Source organism: Heliconius melpomene, chromosome 10 (genome assembly GCF_056956725.1).
Source record: "Heliconius melpomene rosina isolate 202511_hmr_F chromosome 10, ASM5695672v1, whole genome shotgun sequence".
Classification (NCBI taxonomy): domain Eukaryota; kingdom Metazoa; phylum Arthropoda; class Insecta; order Lepidoptera; family Nymphalidae; genus Heliconius; species Heliconius melpomene.
The window spans coordinates 9,916,855-9,940,875 of record NC_140398.1 but is presented as its reverse complement, the minus strand read 5'-3'; the positions used below and the strand labels follow the sequence as shown (position 1 = coordinate 9,940,875).

At 30.3% G+C, this 24,021-nt stretch overlaps 4 protein-coding genes across 4 annotated transcripts; 2 read left to right on the top strand and 2 right to left on the bottom strand.

Annotated features, from left to right (window-relative positions):
* Positions 1-947: 947 nt before the first annotated feature.
* Positions 948-5,596, bottom strand: LOC146535529 (uncharacterized). Its single transcript, XM_085191170.1, has 12 exons — positions 5,506-5,596; positions 4,896-5,064; positions 4,279-4,489; positions 3,741-3,838; positions 3,513-3,641; positions 3,005-3,107; positions 2,848-2,914; positions 2,699-2,760; positions 2,109-2,613; positions 1,937-1,970; positions 1,457-1,542; positions 948-1,338 (listed from the first exon to the last, which is right to left on the bottom strand). The coding sequence occupies exons 1-12, from the start codon at positions 5,594-5,596 to the stop codon at positions 1,100-1,102; spliced, it is 1,794 nt and encodes a 597-aa protein (XP_085047296.1). The 3' UTR covers positions 948-1,099.
* A 529-nt stretch (positions 5,597-6,125) lies between these two features.
* bwa (alkaline ceramidase) lies at positions 6,126-10,364 on the top strand. The gene is made up of 5 exons (XM_085190765.1): positions 6,126-6,547; positions 6,685-6,841; positions 6,996-7,095; positions 8,669-8,806; positions 8,879-10,364. Exons 1-5 carry the CDS (start codon positions 6,455-6,457, stop codon positions 9,198-9,200), a joined length of 810 nt encoding a protein of 269 aa, XP_085046891.1. The 5' UTR covers positions 6,126-6,454; the 3' UTR covers positions 9,201-10,364.
* A 103-nt stretch (positions 10,365-10,467) lies between these two features.
* pr (6-pyruvoyl tetrahydrobiopterin synthase purple) lies at positions 10,468-12,948 on the bottom strand. Its single transcript, XM_085190767.1, has 4 exons — positions 12,544-12,948; positions 12,357-12,436; positions 12,127-12,272; positions 10,468-10,873 (listed from the first exon to the last, which is right to left on the bottom strand). The coding sequence occupies exons 1-4, from the start codon at positions 12,609-12,611 to the stop codon at positions 10,667-10,669; spliced, it is 501 nt and encodes a 166-aa protein (XP_085046893.1). The 5' UTR covers positions 12,612-12,948; the 3' UTR covers positions 10,468-10,666.
* A 257-nt stretch (positions 12,949-13,205) lies between these two features.
* Positions 13,206-16,000, top strand: wal (electron transfer flavoprotein subunit alpha wal). The gene is made up of 7 exons (XM_085190764.1): positions 13,206-13,363; positions 13,468-13,608; positions 13,688-13,952; positions 14,457-14,672; positions 15,084-15,235; positions 15,501-15,611; positions 15,779-16,000. The coding sequence occupies exons 1-7, from the start codon at positions 13,322-13,324 to the stop codon at positions 15,842-15,844; spliced, it is 993 nt and encodes a 330-aa protein (XP_085046890.1). The 5' UTR covers positions 13,206-13,321; the 3' UTR covers positions 15,845-16,000.
* The last annotated feature ends 8,021 nt before the right edge of the window (positions 16,001-24,021 follow it).

Here is a 24,021-nt window from a genome sequence, read left to right as displayed (position 1 = left end):
ACGATGCTTATCCGTACTGTATTACGTACAAGGCGATTACGACTACTACACAAAACCTACCTACTACAAACATACTACTAAAGGTTAAAGAACTTTGAACTTTGCCGCCAATACCTACGTCTCGATTTCGTAAGTGAGGAGTGTACGGGGGTGTCCCTTTGATAGGGTTATGTCTGCGTGCGTTCGTAACAAATGGCGTCTTATTATACAATGTACAACGATAATTTTATTAATTATTTTGTTTCAAAAAATCACTTTGATTTTTGGCAAATTCTCTTTTGTTGTAATTGTATTAGGTTTTTATAGAGTAGTTAAAACTAGTGTTTCATTTAAAGTCTCAAATCAAATTGTTTAAAACTTTTATCAAATATTTTGATGACCATCACCATCACAAATTATATTGCATTATTTTAGAAGCCAGAAGGTAATTCATTGGGATGATTGTAATTCTGTCCTCGTTCCTAACTTGATTTTCTACGTTGTCCTTCTGATAGCGTTTGACGCAACATGTAGGTACCTACTATTGTATAAGGTCACATTATTGTAAATTTAAATATTATTGCTACATCAAATCAAATAAATTAGTAAGTATTTAACTTTATATTGTCACCATTGTGGCACAGTTGGGCAGTCTATAATTGCAGGCTGGTATAATGCATAGTATATGCAGGTATAACGGGTTCAAGTTTCGCTCGAAGAAATGTTACTTTTTATTAAAATACTTAGGTTATGCAAAAAACGTTTTTGGATGTTATACGAACTTTATTGTTACTTCATAATAAAATTCTGAAAAAAAAGGGCCGGAATTTGGAGGAAACGGAGAAGGTACTTACTAAATACTTTCTATATACCATGCTATGCGGGAAAAATCGAGATACTACATTTTGCACATTAGTAGGTATATATGGATAGTTCTTGCAGGTTTCCGAGTTAGTTAGTTAGAGTTAAGTAGTATCTTTTGTATCTTTTTGAATTTAAGAATTTTCTTTTGGTTTAGCAACACGCTTTTATTTTCATATTCTGTTTTTTGTATTTTATTTATTGTTTTTAATTAATTGAATCTAATATTTATAATTCGCTGTTATCAATGAAACTACGATCATTCTTTTTCATATTCATTCTCTTCATTCTCTTTTTCATTAGTTATTAATTTTATATACTCATTATGTGACAGTTCTAAACTATTTCCATGTCCATCGTCCAAGTCCCCTGGCATTGATACACTTTTTTCGTCACTTTCGACAATTTTGCCAAGCGATTGGACCGATTTGCTTACGCTTAGAGTTGCTTTTATAACAGGAAACTCTAAATCGTCAGGCCAAGATTCATCGGCATCACCTGCAAAAATAATATGTAGGTAAGTACTTGCTTTTTGTCAGTACACTTATATGACAGATCACTTTCGTAGCTTTCTATCTCTTATTTTTTTTTAAATGGAGCCTTTCTTTAAACTTACTTAGTAAATCTTCATTTGGTGGAGCAACAGAAAGACCAGTTTTAAAACTATTTTTCAACAGACCATCATGAGCGTTAAGATTATATCTGTAATTATATGTATAATGAGGTATGATGTTATAATTCAATAATTAACAACTTAAACTATGTACTACTGACTCAAAAGTTTCTCGTCAGCCTTCCCTACCTAACCTACTTCTAGGTTAGTGGATGTTAAGTTTCCTAAATTTTTGTACTTTGTTCACTCGGGTAGGAAATAATCAAAAGTAAGGATTTTTTAAAAATCAAATCGACGTAGTCATATACGTCTAACTTCAGCGAGGCCACAATTCGTTAACCGTATAACCGTACCAATAGGTATACAGTGTGAAAACTTTAATAACAATAACTAGAATACCTTTATTTATTCACTTATGCAATTTATTTTTTATTTAATTTATTAAATATTAATGAAATAAAAAAATTAAATTACAAATCATACCTATGCAGATTGGAAGTTCTTATTCCATCGCTACCTGTAAATTGACAAAATATTTTTTCATATAACTGATACAATAGATATGTCAAATGACAGTTTTCAACATTTTAAATCTACCAACTCTACTCAATTTGATTTATCGCTACAAATGCAGCAAAATCTTTTTGCTAATTACCGATATATAATTTTGAAAATGTTACTTTTTTATGATTGTCTTCATCAACATTTTCCTCTTCCTGATTCTCTGACATTTTTTGAAAACCGTCAGCCATTGTGTCTGTATCAATGTTTTCCAAATTTTGAATATGTTTTTCAACATTTTCAGTTAAGAATTTGTGACTGTTTTCATCAATTTCAGAAATATCGAGGCTGTTGTCTGTTTCTAAATTTATACCTCTTACATTTGTATTAATAACTTCTTGTATAATATTATTAAAGAATTGATTTACACTTTCATATTCTTCGTTTTCAGTGTCTATATCATGTTGTTCACTATTCAATATAATTTTTTCTAATATATCCAATACAATGAAATCCGATATATCTTTTTCTTCATTCAAGAAATCTTCCTCGTCGGTATATTTTTTACTACTAGTTTCGGTCATATCTTTAAAGTCTTCGTCGATGGTTGATGTTGAACCAGATGTTGATTCGTCTCTCACCACAGATTCTTGTGTTACCTAAATATCAGTGTTATTTTATAAATTTATTTAAAATATTTTGTACATAAATATAATAAATAAATGCGTTGGTAACAATATTTACAACTATATCATTTATTAGAGTATCGATTATATTCCATACTGGTTCTTCCTGCTTCTTTAGTTCTGCGAACAATATAAAAATTATAATTTTGTAGTTACGTTGTAACAGAGTAAATTTTGCAGCATTATATGCATGTACATAGGTATTACCTTCGAAGTCATCTAATAATAGTTGGATTGTTGAAACTTCGAGTATATTTGCAATCCATAATGTTAACTATAAGAGGAACACATACTTTTAAAATAATTATTTAGAAGCTGAAATAACTTAATTATAGCAGATTAAAAGGGTAACTAACAAACTTGCCTTATCAGCAATTTCAATTTCCATTTGAAAATTTGGTATAAAATTATTTTTTCTTGATAACTTTCTTATATCTTCTTGTATAACATTTGATATATTTTGTAATCTAAAATATACAAAATATTATTGCACTGCATACTATGTTTAGGTTCCGTAGTTCCGTACCTCAAAAGGAAAAAAAACCCAAAACCCTTAGGACCACTTTGCTGTCCGTTTTTCCGTCTGAACCCTCGATCGGCGATGCCAACTCTCACTTAACCGGTTTTTTTATAGCTTCACGCTATATCCCACACATCGCAGGGTAGGACAGAGGGAACCCGGGAACCTAGTGTTAAGGTACAACGTTCTCATTAAGGCATTTCCGTTTCCCACTTTTTGTCGCATTCTGGAGGCATTTCGTGTTGAATCGTTACCAGAGCGAAGAAAATAAGAATTATGGAGATGTCATTTCAGAGCAACGTTAACAAATATGTAGGTACATAATTATGTATTTGGGCTATGTGGACCTTACTCGTTATTTAGTTTTATATTAGTCGAAGGTAATAATTTTTGTATTATTCTATATGCAAGCTTAGAGCAAAAAAATTTGACTTGTCTCTTTTGTTTCGGGTTGCTTGTTTTATTTTGCACTCCCAATGATCTGTAAATAAACATTTTTTATGTACATGCATTTTATTTTGAAAATTATGTAGGTATATACACCTCTTATTATAGAATAAAATTATGTATTTAATAATACCGGTGTTGTTTAACCTTCCTCTTTTGGAAATAGTTGACTGCTTCATGCAAATGTATTATAGGTTTTTCGTCCATTATAATTTGTCTTAATCTTTCAACCTGGAAAAATTACCCCCGGTAAAGTATTGTTCTATAGAATAGAACGGTAGTACAAAATGGCCGAAGTTTTCAAAATGGGTCTGTTTGTGAATGAGACCGTAATTTCCATAGAAGGTACTTACTTACTTATTACCCATCCACCTGCCAGGCAGTGGCATGTTTCAAGCATAGGTGGTATGTCATTTTGTCTGTATGTTTGTATCCGTTGAATTGAAGAACTCACTTTGTCTTAATAGACAAGCAAATTTAATAGTTTTAAGTTCAAATTATTTTTTGTTTGTGCGTAGAAATTACTTCAGTAGATTAGGTATTTAATATGTTGTTTATGAAGTATTATGTGTTACATATTTCAGTTAAGGTAAGTAGGTATATAATTATTAAGCAAAGGTTTAACTTTATTATATTATCATAAATCAAAAGTAAATGTAAAAATTTTGTACCCTGTAATCTGGAAGAATATATTGATTATTTCGCCATGTTTCTAGGCAGTGTCTTTTCGTCGGTACGGCTAATTCCAATATTCGAAGGGAACATTTTCGACTGCTTTTATTTTTATTCAATCGAGTTTTAGAATTATTATATTTTTTAAAATTTTTGCGGTCAATTTTGTCAATGTTATTCGTATATTTGTTTCTATCTTTTAAGCGGTTTCTGGAATCAAGCAACGTAAAATTCAATTACATTTTTGTCATAGACTACTTCACACCTCAACGTTACTCACGATGGTTATAAATTTTAATTCCCTCTCAGGGGAATGAATTATACTCATATCCTTGATCTGGTACGAAAACAAAAGGCAGCGTCAAGTTTCGCTAAACAACACTCTGTTTCGAAAATTGAATGGAAACCGAGATACGTGGTTTCAATATAATAAAACGTTGTCGCAAAAATATTATTTTTAAACCATAGTAAAATAATCAGTCCAACAAAAAATCCCAAAAGTGTAAATAACTAAATAAAATGTTAAAATATTTTTTCATCTTCATAATAAAATAAATAATTATTTGGGATTTTTATATTTATGTAAGAACAACTAAAAGATTATAACAATAATCACCTTTCACTTAAACCACGACAATAATATGCATTAGATGGTGCGTACAATTTCTCATATTTAATATCTATAACATCATAATTTGTGGGAACTGAATATTTTTGTAATTTTTCCTTTTGTAAGCTTTTGCCTCTCAATACTTCTCTATCAACACTTTCGATAGGATGGTTTTCTGAAACGATACGTTATTTTTGCGAAGAGCATCAAAAATCTATAATAGTATAAGTATAGGATACACCTATACTTATACTATTATAGATTTTTTTTATCTCGTCTTTACTCTATATTCTACGTTGCATACGATTAAATGGTACAAGTTGGTACTGGGATACAACAGTCCAGAGATGAAAACAGAACTCCATTTGAGGCCGAACTCTGGCTCTATACACGGCCTATCGGTGTTTTGCAGTGAAGTACCGCCTAACTCTGCCAATGACCCCAGTATCGCTGCCATTAATTTCCAATATGCTGATATTGCACGCAGCTTTAATGGGAGTGGTTTGGAAGACTGGCAACACGATAAATAAGGTTTTTTTTTAGTGGTTGATGCAAAAACTGGTGTGTCCTGAGGGTTGAATTGTCTTTAAGTTAAGTTTATTACGCTACAGGTCACCGTTTTCTCGAGCTGAATCTGCACGGCCGGAGTATACGGCGTCCACTGTGCTACTCTCTGCATAGCAATGAATGCTAGGATCTAATATCATTTCATTGATAAACGGAAGAAACAGCGTATATTATAGCGTAATATATTGATAAAACTAACAATATTTCTCACCAGAACCGCTGTAAAAAGTTTCAAGCATTTTAATTATCTTATAAACAGAATATTCACAATTTCGATAAATCTTCACATAAAATTTGATAATTGTTATTTTTGCTTAGTTTTGTTTGTAGCAATGTGTTTTGTATGTGTAATAAATCTATTTGGCTTAGTATTCATTTACCAGATATTTTATATTATAGTCGTAAACAAGTGCATATTTTTATTTTCATATATCATTTATTAGTCATTGTTAACACTACTATAGTACAAACTTAAAATAAAATATAAAAAAAATGAAGATTATTATAGTAATTAATTCCTTTAATAAATAGGAATAATTAATGTTACTATTTATATACCGTGAAATATCGATTTTTTATAAAATCGGAATATCTTGTATCATGAATCATGATTGATTTTTCAATTCAACGCTTTTAGCACATCTCTAGAAGTCAAACCAAAATTGACATCTGTAAAATTAGGTGACAGCCAAGGAACTGACAGCTGTGACGTTTTATAGATTACGAAATATAATACAATAGAATACATTTTAATACAACATAACATTCTCATTTCTCGATATATCTTCATTGACGACGCGAGTGGGTTCTTACATTTTTATTTCTATTTATTTTGTTTCGATTTTGAACTTGCGTCGCAATTAAGGGACATACTTTTTGTAAATTTCATTCAGTCACTTGAAACATATTTACTGGTGTGGAATAAATGTTTACAATATTATTTTTTAATTTATAAATCTAGTGATTTTTGTTGTAAACAAAGAGAATTAAACAAAAAAATGTGGTCGCATTTAGAACGTGGCAGTTCACCTGTAGATTGGTGTGAATCAAATTATTCTATATCGCCTATGATAGCGGAATTTGTAAATACCGTAAGTAAAATATATGTAAAAGTTACCAAATATATATATTTCAAAACATTAAAAATAAATGCATATAGAATATTATTACATACTTTTATATTGACACTTAAATTTATATTTGATTTATTTATTTGTCTCCCTTTCAGATTAGCAACATTTTATTTTTTTTATTTCCTCCAGTTCTCATACATCTATTTCAAGAATATGCAAAATTTTTTAATCCAGCAATAAATGTCCTTTGGGTTCTTTTAATGATTGTTGGACTTAGTTCAGCTTATTTTCATGCAACATTGAGCTTAGTTGGTATGTAAAATTTGAATACTTAAACTATTTAATTACAAACTAAAGAAAAGAAACAAATAGAAAAGTGTTTTTTCATTGATGTCTTAAATAAAAAATCAGTAGAATAATTCATATATGATGTTTCATATTTTTTCTACAAAAATTATAATTTCAGGTCAACTTCTTGATGAGCTTGCTATTCTATGGGTATTCATGGCTGCATTTGCAATGTTTTTACCTAAGAGATACTTTCCAAAATTTTTAGGAGGTAATAGGTAAGCATAGAAATTATTTTTATGAATTATATGTAAGAAAGAGTGTCTGAGGTAGTGTTGGTTACCAGTACAATTATATTAATAATTAGAACTTCCCTAATTACCAGTAGAAGAAGCCCTGAAATAAGGAAATGATACTGTTGCTGTTATACTGCTAAATGCTTTGTGGCCCGATATCAGTACCAAGTCTGCTGCCAGCCTGTCTTATGTTTCCCTCTTACCTAAAAGGTTTCCCACAATCGATATTATGACGCTACAAGTGGTTCATGAATCTGAATGTTTTTATTCTGTCTTTGCTTGTCCTTCTACAGTCTCTCACTGGAAGCCACTTTCAGTAGTTATGATAGTGAGTGGTTTAATCATGCAGAGTAATATCTGTAAAAACCATTTGTTTATTTTTACATTTTATTATTTATTCCAAAAAATATTACTGAGCTATTGTTGTAATATAATTTTGAAACCATAATCATACTAAAATTTTATAATTTATAGTGGTAGTTAATTTTACAAATTACTATAATATTTAGGGTTTTAGGAAAAACTTACATAAACATTAAAATTATGAGAGTTACAGTTACTTAATTATAGCATGTAACCTTGGCAGTTTTATGTGATAATGGCTTCTTAAGTTCTTAACATGAATTAATAGTGAGTATTAGTCATGCTTTGTTAACAAAGGTATTTTTCTTTAGTAATTTGGATTGCATGTTCGTATTCGCATTCGTTTGTTACTAACTCTGTTTACAAAATATACGAAGAAATATAATATTATTATGGTAATCAAATTGCGTATTATATGGAAATATATTTTAATATTCTTCGCTATTTTAGAATCAAAATAGAATTCAAAATTGTATGAAAGGTCTAGTTCAAAACGTGAACGTTTTATTGAACTCATGCAAAAAAATACAAGGAATAATACTGAATTTTAAATAAATTCATTTATGACGGATACAATATTAAATAATTGTATTATTATGTAGGTGCTTGTGCACTTGATGTTATGGTTTTTTGTTTAGCGTTATTTTACAATCCTTGCTAACTGCGACCTACTTTAAATGGATAGATAAGGCGTGCAACTCTATTTAACGAAACGAACGAAATAAATGTTGAATAATTAAGTTAAAAAAATACATATGGTTAACGATATACTTAATTAGATCTTGTAATTGGAATGGAATTATTAGCATTCACCTAAAAATGATTCTAAAATGTTGAAAGACAAAATTACAATGCTTACTACATAATATATTTTATATTACGTGCAATTTCCTTTTTATGAGATATGCGGCCATCGTGGCTCTACAAACCATACTATAGCGTCTGACTGTAAACGCGATCGTTGTAGGCTCAATTTCCACTCCAGGGAAAAAATTATTTTAATATCTTCGTTGTGGTAACAATACAAAAAAAATTAAAAGATACGTTTGGAATGTTTTGTTCATTCTTCCTGTTTAATTGTTGCCTATAGAGTGATAGGTTACTTTATACAGTATTTTTATAATTTTTTTTTATTTTATTATTATTTATACATTATATTTATATAGTAATTAAATAATTACTTAAATTTCAGGAGAGTGCTAGCGTTCTACTCCAGCGTCTTCTCAATGCTCTCCACGGGCTTTTTAGTGATGCATCCGAAAGCAAACGCGTTTGCACTCATGACTCTAGCTTTGCCGGCTATCGGTTTCTTGTGCAAAGAATTAAATAGGTAATATTTTCAAAATTTTGCAATTTTTTGAACTAGTAAATATATAATTTTTAATATATTCTTTTGTTTTAGGGTAAAATGCGCTAGAGTTTATCGACTGGGCTTACGATGTGTTGCGGTTTGCTTCTTGGCAATATTCTCATGGATTATAGACCGTATGTTTTGTGATACTTGGCTCTCAATAAATTTCCCTTATATGCACGGTATTTGGCACGTACTTATTTTCATTGCTAGTTACACAGCTTTAGTGCTTTTCGCATACTTCAATGTATCAGAAGAGAGACCTGAACAAAAACCACAATTAAAATACTGGCCAAGGAACGATTTCGAACTCGGCGTGCCCTATATTACCATTAAACATCCTTGCAAAAAAGACAAGCATTTAGCTATATAAGGTGGAACTTATACAAAAATATGAACAAAAAATATGGAGATATTTTAAAATAAACGTGTGATCTGTAATGTTGATGTATTGTTAATAACAAACAGAGTAAAATTTTTGTAAAGTCAAAATTAGGGATAACCATAAAATGAAGAAACTAGCGTCAACTAAGTAGTGCACTTGGACTTGGCGCCATTTTCCATGAAGTGTCTTTAATCAACATAAAAGAACGTTGATAGTAGACTTATCTGAGATAACAATTTTGATTTTCAAAATGTTTGAATTATGACACTTATATTTAACCGAGGGCATATTAAATAATTCTATTCATAGTTGTATAGGTAGTTACATGAGTTTTTTACCGTTTGATAGTATGTCGTAAATCGTATTTCGTAATAATGGCTGCTTTTTCTCAAGCCTTTAATTAGGGACGTACAGATAGGATTATCGTTAAGTTTTAAAAAATCGATTAATTTATTTGTGAAATCGATTAAATTTACAATTTGCGTTTCTTTATACACTATTTGCTAAAACACAAAATGCTAAAAAATCTGTACCTATCTAGTATAGTTTTAAAAACATAATCGTTTGACTTTGTGTATAGCGACTCAATTGATTATAACATTTTTTTAATGATATCAAATATTTAAAAAAAATCTGACATGACATGTAACACTAAACTTGCCTGTTGTAGATTTTTGGTTTTATATATTTTAAAACAATAAGATATAATGTAAAGTTCTGATTATGATGTGATTTATAAAATTTGACTGTGATTTATGTAATATTAATGTGCAATGACAAATTAATAATATTTAATATATTTACACAAATGTGATTTTTTTTGTTTACTATTATTTTAACTGATATTTTTTAGATAGTACTTTTATGTTAAATACATAAAAAAGAAAGATCAAAGAAAATGAATTTACTTTGCAACATCTTTTAGCAATAATAATTGTTTTATTCTATATTAAGTGTTAAAAAAATATTTTATAACATTAGACCAACATTGTTGAATTCAGTAATAAATTTTCCATTGTGAGTTTTAAGCATCAATTAGTAGGACACAAAAAATATTGTGTTGGCTAAATTTTGTTAGACTATATTATTTATAGAGCTTAGTGTTCCTCAACTTTTATGTAAAATGTGATTTTAATAAAAGTTTTTATTCAATATTTTTTTCACTTTACCCTGGTAGTACACAAATATTATAATTTATCACAAATATTAATATTTCTAAGAGTAATATATAAATGTAATAAAGAAAATCAAACAATACGAAAATATATTTATTTATTACACATATTAGCAAAATATTATGTAAAAACTATTTATTTGTCATGATTATACAATCCATTTTAAACTTATATAATAGGAAGGAATGGTCCATAAATTTCGTAGATATAAAAATATCAAATAATTAAATGCTAATAATATTATTTCTTCAAACCTTTCTTATTTTTATAAATGCCAAATCAGTCTGAATCAGAAGAAACATCATGATGCTTTGGATGCATGTTCGATGAATCATACTTTTTTCTTGGATAAGTTGAACCACCTCTATAAACAACATGATTTTTTTCTGTTTCCAAAATTTTAACTTCATGTAATAATTGTGGTTGATCCATCACTTTTTGCAACTGATCCCAAATAAATATAGCTAAGTTCTCTGTTGTACTAACCTGTAAAACATTAAAGTAATAAAGCCGCTTGACAGACAATAATTTTATGTGAACTGAATTATCATTGTTTTGTATAAAACCAAGAAGTAGTTAATTGAAAATTATGTTTTTTCGCTAAATTAACATTTATTTGCACTCGATATATTGAGGCTAGTCGTAGCACAGGGGCAAAAAAGTGTAGCTGTAAACATGACTGGTTGTGGGTTTCATCCCGGTTCAAGAAATAATTTATTTAAATTTATTGTTTCACTTCTCTCTGGGGTCAAGGGCAAGGGCCGGTGTTGAGTTCTGTCACTCAGCAAACAATGCCTCCAGAATGTGGGTAACATAGTGTTTTAATACCACTAGGCTTATTCGGATAGTGACAATGATTGATTGAGTGGTCAAAATTATAAAACTTTTATATTGCAAAACTTTGATATATCTTTGAATAAATATTATTTACAAGTTGTGTACTACAAGTGTACTACAAGTGTGTATTACAAGTAGTGTGTAGTGTAGTAGTACTAAAATATTAAATTTTTATAAATACTTTAAAATCAATTTAAATTCTTAATTTTTTTTTAATGTTATTCAGTCACAAAATATTGATAATATATTACTTTTAATCAAAAAAGTCAAAGAACGGGTAAATCTAAATTGTACATAAAGATATGTATAACATAACTACATTAGAAAAAAATTAACACATTATCTAAATATGATAAACCAACTTGACCTTAGTAAGCAAATTACTTGATAGAAAATATATTAAAATCAAATTGTTGTTGCCCAATTATTACATATAGATTATAAAATTTATTCATTTTCTAACATTTTAATTATAAGCTTAGATAGCTTTCTAATCATAAAACTGATTCGAAAGTTTGATAACAACTAAAATTTTAACAGATATTTATTTATTATATCTTTATATAAAAATATTAGTATTATGAACACTATGAATATTTTGAAAAACTAATTTACAGAGGTTGTTGGATGGCACAGTGGAGATCCTACTGTAAAAGACAATGTAAGATCTTTCTGCAAAGACTGAGTTTAATCTTCTCTCAGGGAATTGAATTATTATCATTTCCCTGCTCTGGTAGACAAAAGTGCAACAATTAGCTCCACCATTAAACATGCAGTGTCACAACAATTTGAGAAGAAAGTATGTGACAGTTTTTAACACTAAAGTTTATTCTGCCTATCCAGCTAGATGCAAAACAAAGCATGACACTAAAAACAACGAAAAAGTTAGATATAGTTCTTACTACAGATTTGAAGTAGGGCACATCCTGATCCAAATTCTTATGATCCAATGGGTCCATAATGGCTCGTTGCATATATTGTTTCAGATCATGAACATTCATCACCATACCAGTTTGCCGATCTACAGGACCTTTTACTGTCACCAATACTGCATAATACAAAAATATATTAAATTAAATTTAATTCATGTGTAAAGATTAAATTACTTTTATTATATAAAAAAATCACTTACCAACATAGTTATGACCATGGCCATTAGGATTGTTGCATTTACCGTACAATTTTTTGTTTTCTTCATCTTCCAGGAATGGGCTAAAATATTATGAACAATATAGTTAAACATGTGAACATGTGTGTGAATTAAATTTGAATCTTATGATAAAGTATAGTTCTCTTTTCATTGTAAGTGTATACTTTACCTATGCAACCTGTGACACGAGCTGAAAGTTTCACGCCGCGTTATAGAAACGATGGGTAAGGATGCCATTATTGTAATTTTAATATTTTATTACAAAAAATTCTAAATATGGATTGTTTTATCAACTAACACTACTATTCAAGATTTTTAAATTTTAAATGTATAACACGTTATACTTTATAATACCTAAATTGATAATAAAAGCTAATTCAGCAGAATTAAAAAAGAATACAATTCGTCAATTTAAATAAAATCGAAAAAAGGCTAATTCTTTTTATATTTTATTATTTTTAACAGGTCCAAAGTATTCAAGTTGCTATCTTTATGTGTCGTTGAGAAAAGGCTCAGACCGACATCAATTTACAATTTAAATAATGATAATATTCACTTCTCTAAGAAAAAGAAATCTTTAGTTCTTTATATCGATATGGAAGTGACAAATGACAGCATTCGGATACGTTCATTAATCATATTTTATATTGGTTTTATATTATGTCAGGGGCCAAAAACTACTTATTTTTATTTAAAACTAAATTTTGTTTTTCAAAATGTAAAAAAATTTATGAAGTAGTTCAAAAACAACAACACAATAACAATATATATTTTGTTATTACTCTGTGGCTTGAATTACGGAGCTCATTGAAGGATAACAAAAAAAATTTTGAAATTTTCAACTTGAAAATATGAAATGGTAACACTGGGTGGACTTTGCCATTTGTGATTTTTAACCTTTCAAAAACTTTATGTAAATAGTTTTTAATTAATTAAAGTAATTTAAAATGTTTTCTCCATATACTAGGCAAATATTCTTTTCAACACAGGTAAAGTATAATAAATTACAAATATTGATTTAGTTTATTAAAACAGCTTTAAACGAAATGAAATGGTAAGACAATCATAATAATTTTCTAAATGGTTGTTTCAGCTACGACGATTACAGAGCACTTTAATTGTAGCAGAACATAATAATGAAGCTTTAGCTCCAGTAACACAAAATGCTTTGAGTGCTGCCAAGAAAATCGGTGGAGAAGTATCAGTCCTTGTAGCTGGTACTAAGTGTGGCCCAGTAAGTTATCGCTTTATATCTAAAATAATTGTTCAATATTTTTTCCTTATTAAATTAACATGTAATATTTTTTTCAAAGGCAGCAGAGGCTATATCTAAAGCTAGTGGTGTTTCAAAAATCTTAGTGGCAGAAAGTGACGCTTTTAAGGGTTTTACTGCTGAGTCTTTGACACCTCTTATATTGGCGACTCAAAAGCAGTTCAACTTTACGCACATTTTGGCACCTGCTACTGCATTTGGCAAGGCTCTCCTTCCTCGAGTGGCGGCCAAACTGGATGTGTCACCTATAACAGATATTATTGGTGTTAAAGATGCTAATACTTTTGTGAGAACCATTTATGCAGGTAAATTGTAATAAATTATATTTTTTAATATAACACTATTATACACTGTATTTCATATATAGGCAGAATGTAAAAATGTAATACTATTTCCAACTTTCTATCCAATTTTTAAGACATTGCAGGTTAAGTGGCATAACATTGTCTTGTTACCACAGTAAGGAAATAAAAATAATCAAGTGGTAATCAAACCTACAACTGTCATGTATGGTTATTGTTGGATGCTGTGCTAGTGCACCTCAACTGCCTCAACTATAATTTTATGTACAAACTCAAATACCAAATATTTAACACTATAGATAAATATAGTCTTATTATTTAATTTATATTTAAAGGTCATCTTATCTTATCAGTTGTTTAGAATAAGAGATGTAAAACTTTTATTACTAATGCTAGCAAAGAATAATTTTAAAACATACATAACTATTTTATTTATTTAAATGAGGAATTTTATATTAAAACAACAAAACTAGTATTTTAAAATGTAAAAAAAAAACTTTTTTATAGGTAATGCAATTTTGACATTAGAAGCTAAGGATCCTATCAAAGTGATCACAGTAAGAGGCACTGCATTTGCTCCTGAACCTCTAGAAGGAGGGTCTGCTGCAGTAGAGAAGGCACCAGGAGGAGACTACAAGTCAGATCTTGTGGAGTGGTTGTCACAAGAGCTCACTAAATCTGATAGACCAGAACTGACTAGTGCTAAGAATATTGTATCAGGGGGTAAGCTCTAAATTTGCTCTAAATGCTATTCCTACAGTTGGACATTATCCCAGTGCCTCACAAAAGCCTTAAATGTTGATGAATGTATTATTTAAAATAGAACCTATATTTAGTTTTTTAAATAAAATCAAAAACTTAATCTTACTTTAAAGATACTCTGGTGAATTAAAATTTGGAATAGGCAGTCAGTTCAACTGTCATCCGTCTATGTTTCACAGCCTTCTGTCAAACAAGGATGACACTATCTTAAAGCAAGCTGGGTAGAAGACATCTATTAACAACAATTACTTTTTTTTGGGTTAAGCTTTCAGGATTTCTTCCCGTAACCAGAGTCTCTTTTATGATAAGCTAAGGTTCTTCATTGTATTAGAATGTAAAATAATCTATATGATAAATATCGAAATGTCACAGGACGTGGTCTAAAATCAGGGGACAACTTCAAGCTGCTGTATGATCTAGCTGACAAATTGAATGCTGCTGTGGGAGCTTCCCGTGCCGCAGTTGATGCTGGTTTTGTGCCCAACGACTTGCAGATTGGGCAAACTGGAAAGATTGTAGCACCTGTAAGTTGTTTTTGTAGGGTTAAATAAAAGAATTAGGCATTAGAAATTAAAACATGATTAAACTTTCAACCTTTCAAAATGATGATCTTTTGTGTGTTCAATCTACATTGATACATTGGGTAAAATCTATGCTAAACAAAAATATAATCTAATCTATATATTTACTATGTGTACTATACCAATGCCTGTTATGTGCATAGATATTAATAAAAAATAAATATATGAATATCATTTTTTTTGTGTAAAAATTAAATAAATTTAACAGGACCTATATATTGCGGTGGGCATCAGTGGTGCTATTCAGCATCTTGCTGGTATGAAGGACTCTAAGACCATTGTTGCCATTAACAAGGATCCAGAAGCACCAATTTTCCAGGTTATTCCTTTTTAACTTTAATTTATCATATTACTATTGAAGTATTTATTGACCAAATACAATTTACTTACTATATATGACTGATATATATAATGTAAAGTATGTAATAAATTGTACTTAATATTTTTTTTATTGTTAATTTAGTTAATATTTTAATTACCTTTCAGGTATCAGATGTTGGACTCGTAGCAGATCTATTCAAAGCCGTCCCTGAACTAACATCTAAGTTGTAAATAACACAAAAAATAATCTACTTTTAGAAAACTTTTACACTGCAAGTTTACTATTCAGATTAAATTTATACATTTGTTAATAATAATCTTGTTAATGTGAAATGATTATGTAAGAGATAAATATTTAAAAATGTTAATAAAGCCCAATTTTATGTACATTTTTTATTTTTTTTATTATGTTGATCCTAGATCAGAATCAGACTTTTTTGATAAAATAATCATTTTCACATTGTATCCCGCGCATAGCAGGGTGGGCAGAGGTAACTCAAATTAGGTAGTGTTAAGATACTCCGTTTCCGAACCATATTCGGAAAATATTAAAATAATAAATATCAATTATATATATCATAATCACGGAAAATCACGGAAATCACGAAAACATTATCAACTAAATATATCGAAAATGGTGGTGTAAAAATCGCTATTGTGCGGCGATATTTTTACAATAAATACTAAAATTAATTAAATGTATCGCATACAATACATATTAGTAAATAATAATAGTTTGTGCTTAGTAATAGTTTATTTACAAGCGTGAAAATATTAATATTACTTAATTAGTTTTAATCTATAGCTCTATAGGTTTTCAATGTAATTTAATAGATCAATAAATGTATATTTTTTGTCGACGTAAACGTCATAACCTCTAGCCATATACGTTCGTTGGTAACCGGCTTAGTGAAGCAATTTTATATAAACATTTATTTTTTATATTTTATATAAACAGGCAGGAGTAGGTAAAATTTATATAATTGTATTGTATTCTAAAAGAGTGTGTATAAAATAATTTAATTGCTATTAAATTTAAAAGTAATACACAAGCTATATTCAGTCATACTCGTTACCGCTATCCGTCACTAGATGGCATTGAACGATTTATTGCTTAGCTACATTTTATATAATATAAATTATCTAAACCGATATTTAGCACATTGTATTATTTTATAATTTTTCTTTTAAAATACTTAGTTTATAGATATGATAGTAAAAATCTAATATGTCTCCTTTTACCTTGTTACGTCTATAGAGTGTGGACTAGACGCTCGAACATAAAACCAACAAGAGATAAGTGTGTAGTCAATCATGCCAGTAATGATATGTACCAGAAGAGATGCGGTTTACCCGTCTGGCATCCTCGTTATCATATTATTCGCCGCAATGAGTGTAGGTGCTGCGGGCGGGCTTTGTATAGTCCCCGCCCACAAAGCCACGCCCGGTAAAACTCGATCACGAGCTCATTCGACCGAATATGCGCCCGTCGTGGAATCTTAGCAACGAAAACGACCCTTAATTTATATTTTGTGTATTATTTTTAGAATAATAGAGCAAAATCTTTTGAGTTTACGTTATTTTATAGGTATTTATTTATTATATGGTAGTACAATTATAAGTAACTAATGCAAAATATCTAAATGGTGGAAATGTACTCTTATAACGAAAAAATAAAAACATCATGGTTTCCCTGTCTAATCACAAATGTTAAAAGAACCACAATAATTTTAGGTAAAAATTTGTGAATTTAAGGCACTTAAACATTAAGGTAGGCAACTGAGCTTTAAGTGCTAGTAAAAATTTTAGTTACGACCAACTTATCACAGCTTATCATTTATTATTAAAAACGGTAATCGGTGGCTAGACAAAAGCTTAAACCATCGATAGCTAGGACCCCAAAGTCAAGAACCTTATCAAGATGGCGTCATTATCGGGTTTTTAAACCAGATTCAATAAACACTAATATAAAAACGAAATAGTTACGCACCTATTAGGTACCTACATCTTAAAAAAAAAACAGGTGACATAAGTTATGCTGTGAATTGCAGTAAACGAGTGTCTATAAAAAGTGCGCGGTTACTTTCCGTAAGAGCTCCCATCAGCGTATAATTGTTGACATCAGGCTTAACGTCGAGGGTGTTTATACCCAGAGGCTAAACGTTCTTAATTCCATATATTAATTGCTTAAAAAACCCTAAGCCATGGAACATTAATAACAAAAACCGCCCCTGCAAAGGAATCGAATCGTCACGGTACACGAACACAAAAGGAAAGAATTTATCACAAATTAAATCGTACATAATCTTTTATATGGAGGTTGATATCAATAAAATTTTAATGCAACACCTGTCGGGTGTTTTGACAAACTGATACTGTTGATTATGAACCGTAATATGACGTACTTATTTGTAAAAGACACAGACGTAATTAGTGTTAGTTTGTGTAGAGTACCTATAGGTAAAGTACTTAGTTATTTCCTTATAACGCATAATATTGCTAAGCATTCAGTTCGACAAGGGAAGAAGTTTTTTTCAGCTCCAAGACCTTTCAAAATTTTCCAAGGGTAGGCAGAAAGAACCAAGCATCCGTTCTCCACTTCAGCCTATCTTTGGATGCATTGTGGGTTAACTGTTGGAATTAAACATCACACATTGTCTACAGAGTGGGAAAATAGAAATAATCTATTCCCTTTAGTCAAAATTGAACCCACATTCATCCTAGACCCTGTACCACTGCGCCACTACGGCCTCTACGAAATGAAATTAAAAATTTCATAAATATCAGATTTCATATTCGAAGGAAATAATTTATTAAATAATTTCAAATTAAAGTACCTAAGGCTTACTTTTAAGGTTTAATTACAGTCTGTTCTGAGGCATAAAATGTATCGCGTCAATTTTATTTATTTTTTACAAGATTACTCTTTGATTTTTTCATTATTTAAGATTAATTAAACCATTCATTATTCAATTTTAAATCACTCAAAATTATCTATTTTATATAGGTAAGTTTTTATAAAAATTACAACAATAATAATAAGTTAAAAGTCAAGTTAGATGTCTTCGAACTTAAATTAGATTACATTTACAAAAAATTAAAAAGGCGATTTCATTAACCACCACAATTGTGATCGCCGTTCGCTCATTAAATCTAACATTTTCAGATTTTTTCAGCAAAAAAAGTCTATATAATTTTGATAAAAAATTAATAGAAGCCCATATTTTCTAAAAAATTAAACGAATCATTTCAATGTTTTTAATGTAACTGTCAATTTATAAAATGAAACTATAAATAAAATGTAATGTAAATTTTACGGTCCGATGAACCATTTTCAGGGAAAAAATCTTTGTGCGAAATATTATACTTTCACGAAGCTAACTAGGCTAGGTGGACATTTTTTATTAACAGCAAGCGTCTAAACGGCGCGCAAGGAAATCAAATGATCAAATGATCTAAGTACTTACGGCATTTCAAGAACGAGAAATGTCATCTCCATGCTACGTGACGTTGGCGAAGTAAATTACGTTCAACTAGCATGTATAAAAGATATAAAAAATGAATTGGAATAGATATAAGAAGACATTTCAATTATTAGATACATACCTACATATAATATAAGACCGATCCGGACAATCTATATTTTTTAACGAAATTTAATGTTATTTTAAAAAAATATATTTAAGTACAATTTTTTGTAAAAATTACCAATTACATTTTTTATCTTAACGCTGTATCTTGCATAATGGAGGGTAGGCAGAGTAGAGAGTGATATGATACTCCGTTCTCCAATTTCCGTCTAATTTTCTACACATTGCGTGTTAGTGACGGAACTCATCTCGGAGAATTGGCTTATCAGAGTGAATGAAAATAATTTATTCTCCCTGGGAAGTCGAACCCACAAGCTAAGTACCTACCTACCTAATTAAATTATTCATGTCATTATAATCATTATCTAAGGGTAGGCAGATCTTGTGATAATTTGTGCTGAATTGTTGGTACTTATGTACAACGTTAAAATTTAAATATACCTAGTAGACTAATAAGTTATAACGCACTTAAGGTATAATAATTTTAATGACATTATACATATTGAAACTAGATATTCAGTATAAATAAACGATGTTTAAAATTAGAAATATCTTCTAATGTATTTTCTTTGTAAAGAAGAAACACACAAGTAAGTATGTTTTAGATATTTCCACAAGTCGGTTCTCACGGACACGCGCGACGTGGCCGCGACAAAAACCTTAGCACGGTAGCGGGTATTAATCAGATGTCCGCCGCTGATCTGTGAGTACAGGCACTTACAATTTGTATAGTGGTTTATAATATAATTTAGAGTTACTTTATTTGTAGGTAGCTACTATTTTTTTTAATTTTCAATAAACGTCTTAAAATATAGTTTTGATAATGTTTTATGAAATAAATGATTAGTATGAATGTTATATTGCGTAATTGCGGTGTTAAGTTCCGCTATCACACCCAATATTGGAGATATTGGGTATGATAGCGGAATTCAGTGGAAAATGGGGAACAGAAATGTCTCAATGAGAACGGAGTGTCTTACACTAGGTCACTAGGTTACCTCTACTTTTACGCTTGGATACAATGTGAACCTACAAAAAAGTTATCTTAAATACGTCCTAAAGTTATAGTCTCTCTTCCCCAAACAAATAATATTACCTGTGTCTTAGTATAATTTGATTTGTTACTAGCTCTACTTAAATTATCTGAAATATAATTTAAAAATATTGGTGACTTCTGTAATATATCTTGAAGTTATGTACAAATATTGAAAACAAAAATTGATTTCACACTAGCCTTCAAGGTTAGGTTAGAATACGCCTGTAACCGTTTGCTTTGAAAAATATATTTTATTAGGTAAATAACAAAACAACTTCTTTTATACCCATATAAACAATAAAAGTCTATACACATATAAATATGAAAGTTACTAATAACTTAGAAACATCAATTGACGTTACTGCGCACGCGACAGTACCCACCGCGCTGGCACCGCTCGGCTCGACGTCCGTGCGTGACGGATCCACTCAGCATCAAATTCACGGCAAGTCAAATGTTTAATTTGCTCTATAAATCACGCCATTAAAAACATTTCAAGGGTGTCATCGCGGCACCGATCTCATTGGGGACGTGACTGGCGCGCGCTGTGTGGTCGGCACCGGCAGCACCACGGCCTCGTGTCGTACGCGGCCGCATTGTTGCCATAGAGCCTAAGAACACAAAACATACACCTAAACATTTAGTACAAACACCTAAAAAACTTACCAGTACCTACATCGACTTAAATTGTCTGCAAGATGGTTTTATACACGTACTGGCTTCAGCTCTATCTCAATCGATATGGTAGAACAAATTCGTTTTAATGAAAGAAAATTGAATTAAATATTGAGATTTTTTGTGTGTATTGAAAGCTGAATGTTGTGTTTCTAAGAAAATACTAAGTGAAGAAGTATTTAGAACGAAAACTTTGAAATACGTAATTTTTTGCACATATTTTTGTACGTAAAGACAAATAAGAGAAATGAGGTGGTGGTGACGTGGTTTCATGGTGAGAAATCTAGGAAAATAAATACAGAATCAGCTATGATTTAACAATGTCCCTCTTCTAAAATACTTTTTTAATTCAGAATTATAATTATACACTACCAGTTACAAGTAAATAATTAATTATAATTGTTTCTGCTTGCATCATTTAATATATATCCTTAAATATATATTTTTTTATTAAGTAGATTTTATTTCCTTACAACAAACATCACTTAGGTACCTCAAATATTTACCGTAATTAATTTCCCTTTAACATTATATCAAGAATATAAAATTGTAATTACTTTATATTATGGGAACAGATAGAGATATACCTCTATGAACTACCTCTTGCTACCATAAATATTATTAACAAATTACAATTTTATTACGACATTGTCATATTTCCCAACGGATTAGCAATTTTGGTTCTGAAGTTTGGTCTTAAGGGTCTATAGGGCTAGGGCTGCGTAGCGTGCACGACGGCTAGAGGAACTGGGCTCAAATTGAATTAAATTAAATTGATTTATCGAGGGCCGTGCGCCTTGTTCCGCCGCGGCCTCGCTAGTCGCTACTCCGCCTGTAATTAAAGCTATTAGTTTCGGAAACTAAGTGGAAAATATCTACCGCTACGTTAGAAAAGGAGGGACGTATACAATATTAAAACTTATAGTATTGTGTTTATCCTATTTAAGTATTTATCTCTACTTTCCGAAGAATTTGGAAGAGGTATAAATGCTAAGAGGCGGAACTCAACGCCGCGCCTTTCTCTTTATTTGAGCGAGGTAAATGAAATTATTATATATTTTATATAATATTTTCATTTCATCGAGTGGGAATCAAATCTACTCTCCCGTGTACTCTCCCACCTTTGTGACGACGATTGGTCTCTGTCTGTCTGTGTCTTAATGGGAACGGAGTGTCTTAACACTAGGTTCCCAGGATCACACCGCCTACCTTGCTATGTGTGGGATACGGTGTGTAGTAAAAAAAAGAAAAAAAAATAGTTATCAAATTATATATAAATACCTATTAGTATTTAATCCTCCCTTTAAGAATTTTTTTTTTAAGATTTATGAATGTAGTATACGAAATTATATTTAACACATTATTGTATAAATAGGTATCATAATTTTTAAAAAATCCCTAGAAATAAGGGAAGGATATTCATATTGTAACACTTTTATTTTTAGCGTGATAATTAATTACAACTTTCTAATATGTGCAACGATCGAACAAACTATAAAAAGATAGTACACAGGCGCGTAATAAATCAAAGCTAATGTTAACAAATTGCGGAAGTAAGTATCTACCTACAAAACATTTAGGCGGGCGAGTGTATTGAAATATAAGCAATAATTCTGATACATAAGACATTTCACTATAGGAAGCGTGGCTCCATTATTCGAAGATATTTATTCGTGTCGAATGATTGCCTTTCTTTTGTGAATCGACAAAGGCGTCGCTCCGTTTTCCATTTACGTGGCATCGTTCGCCCGCTCATTGTGTGCCGGGGTTTTGTTTCGCTTCGCCTTTTCATGGGCACCGCCTTCGCCTCGCCGCATATTCTATTTCAAAATTAAATGGTACTAAGATTGATGAGTTTAGACAAGACCTATGACATGCACTACCGAATGCCTCGCTCATAGCTGGTCGGGGCTCCCCCGTTAGTTTGGAATGCGCTTTATTTCACCCTTTATAACGTACGGTAATTATTAGTTCGGGCGCTGGCGTTTATATGGATATCGGCTGTTTTTGTTTAATGTTTGGAAGCGTTCGACCGCCTAATAGGATTTTTTGTATATCTTTTGTAGAGTAGCAACATTAAATTTACGTTAATTTATCTTTTAACCACCGCGCGGTGGGCATCCATCACTGTGATTTGATACGCAAACTTGTTTAGTTGTATAAATAGCCTTTACAATTTACTCGAGTAACAGTACCTACTAATATTATACGGTTTATATATCTATTGTAGTAAAAATTGAACAGTAAATTTTAATTTTAATTTTAATTTAATAAAGGTGGATAAAAAGATGAGGCCAGCCATGGCGCAGGAGCACAAAGTGTGACTAAACGGGACTGGTTGTGGGTTTGATTGCCACTCGAGGAAATTATTAATTAAAATTTATATTTAAGATTTAGCTGTTTTTTTTTGTTAATAAAAAAATGTTGACAATAGCAGTTCTGATAAGTCTTTTTCTTATTATATCAAAGTTTAGTAACGTAATAAATATTTACATTTGCTAAAGAATATTTAATTAGGTGGCATATTAGCTGGGTTATTAGTCTCGACAGCTGCTAGGCTAGAGTGGTAGAGAAGTAGAAAAATACAATACAACTCAATTGGTGTGATTACAGGCTAGAGTTGTTTGGGTCGTGGAATTAGAGCAAACGGAGGCTTGTAATTTGTGACCGCCGAACTTCTTAACCGCAACCGTCTGAAAATATATAGGTTAGTACCTACGTGCTACATGCTTTTGAAAATATATGTATATGAATAAACTTATCTATGAGCTATTTTTGAAATTAAAATATAGTAAGTTTGTTATTTTTTCTTATAAGAGATAATTTATTTTATATAAATATTTTTATTATTAAATAAAATATTTATACAGAAAGGAATAAATAAAAAATAAAATTATTATATTAATCTTTTTCTTCTACTACACCTGAATGAAAATGTTTGAGATACTTTCTCCTTATTATAGAGAAGAAAAAAACTATGACAACGTTGCATGTTACTACGAAATATAATCTGTAACGCTACGGACGATTAGACACTAATGTTTTACTCAACTAACTCATATTAATCTTAAGCTCTTTAGTAATAACATTGTATCTACAATATTTCT

Bases quoted from the DNA above. Each gene is read 5' to 3' on its own strand.
- LOC146535529 (XM_085191170.1), bottom strand. From the start codon at position 5,596: ATGATATTAGATCCTAGCATTCATTGCTATGCAGAGAGTAGCACAGTG. The intron at 3,108-3,512 runs GTAAGGTCCACA...TGTATATTTTAG, and splicing joins AATATAAAACTAAATAACGA to ATTACAAAATATATCAAATG. The intron at 2,761-2,847 runs GTAATACCTATG...TATTGTTCGCAG, and splicing joins ATTATTAGATGACTTCGAAG to AACTAAAGAAGCAGGAAGAA.
- bwa (XM_085190765.1), top strand. From the start codon at position 6,455: ATGTGGTCGCATTTAGAACGTGGCAGTTCACCTGTAGATTGGTGTGAA. The intron at 6,842-6,995 runs GTATGTAAAATT...TTATAATTTCAG, and splicing joins TGCAACATTGAGCTTAGTTG to GTCAACTTCTTGATGAGCTT. The intron at 7,096-8,668 runs GTAAGCATAGAA...CTTAAATTTCAG, and splicing joins AAATTTTTAGGAGGTAATAG to GAGAGTGCTAGCGTTCTACT.
- wal (XM_085190764.1), top strand. From the start codon at position 13,322: ATGTTTTCTCCATATACTAGGCAAATATTCTTTTCAACACAG. The intron at 13,609-13,687 runs GTAAGTTATCGC...TTTTTTTCAAAG, and splicing joins CTGGTACTAAGTGTGGCCCA to GCAGCAGAGGCTATATCTAA. The intron at 13,953-14,456 runs GTAAATTGTAAT...ACTTTTTTATAG, and splicing joins TGTGAGAACCATTTATGCAG to GTAATGCAATTTTGACATTA.
- pr (XM_085190767.1), bottom strand. From the start codon at position 12,611: ATGGCATCCTTACCCATCGTTTCTATAACGCGGCGTGAAACTTTCAGC. The intron at 12,437-12,543 runs GTAAAGTATACA...ATAATATTTTAG, and splicing joins TCGTGTCACAGGTTGCATAG to CCCATTCCTGGAAGATGAAG. The intron at 10,874-12,126 runs GTAAGAACTATA...AATGTTTTACAG, and splicing joins TGCCCTACTTCAAATCTGTA to GTTAGTACAACAGAGAACTT.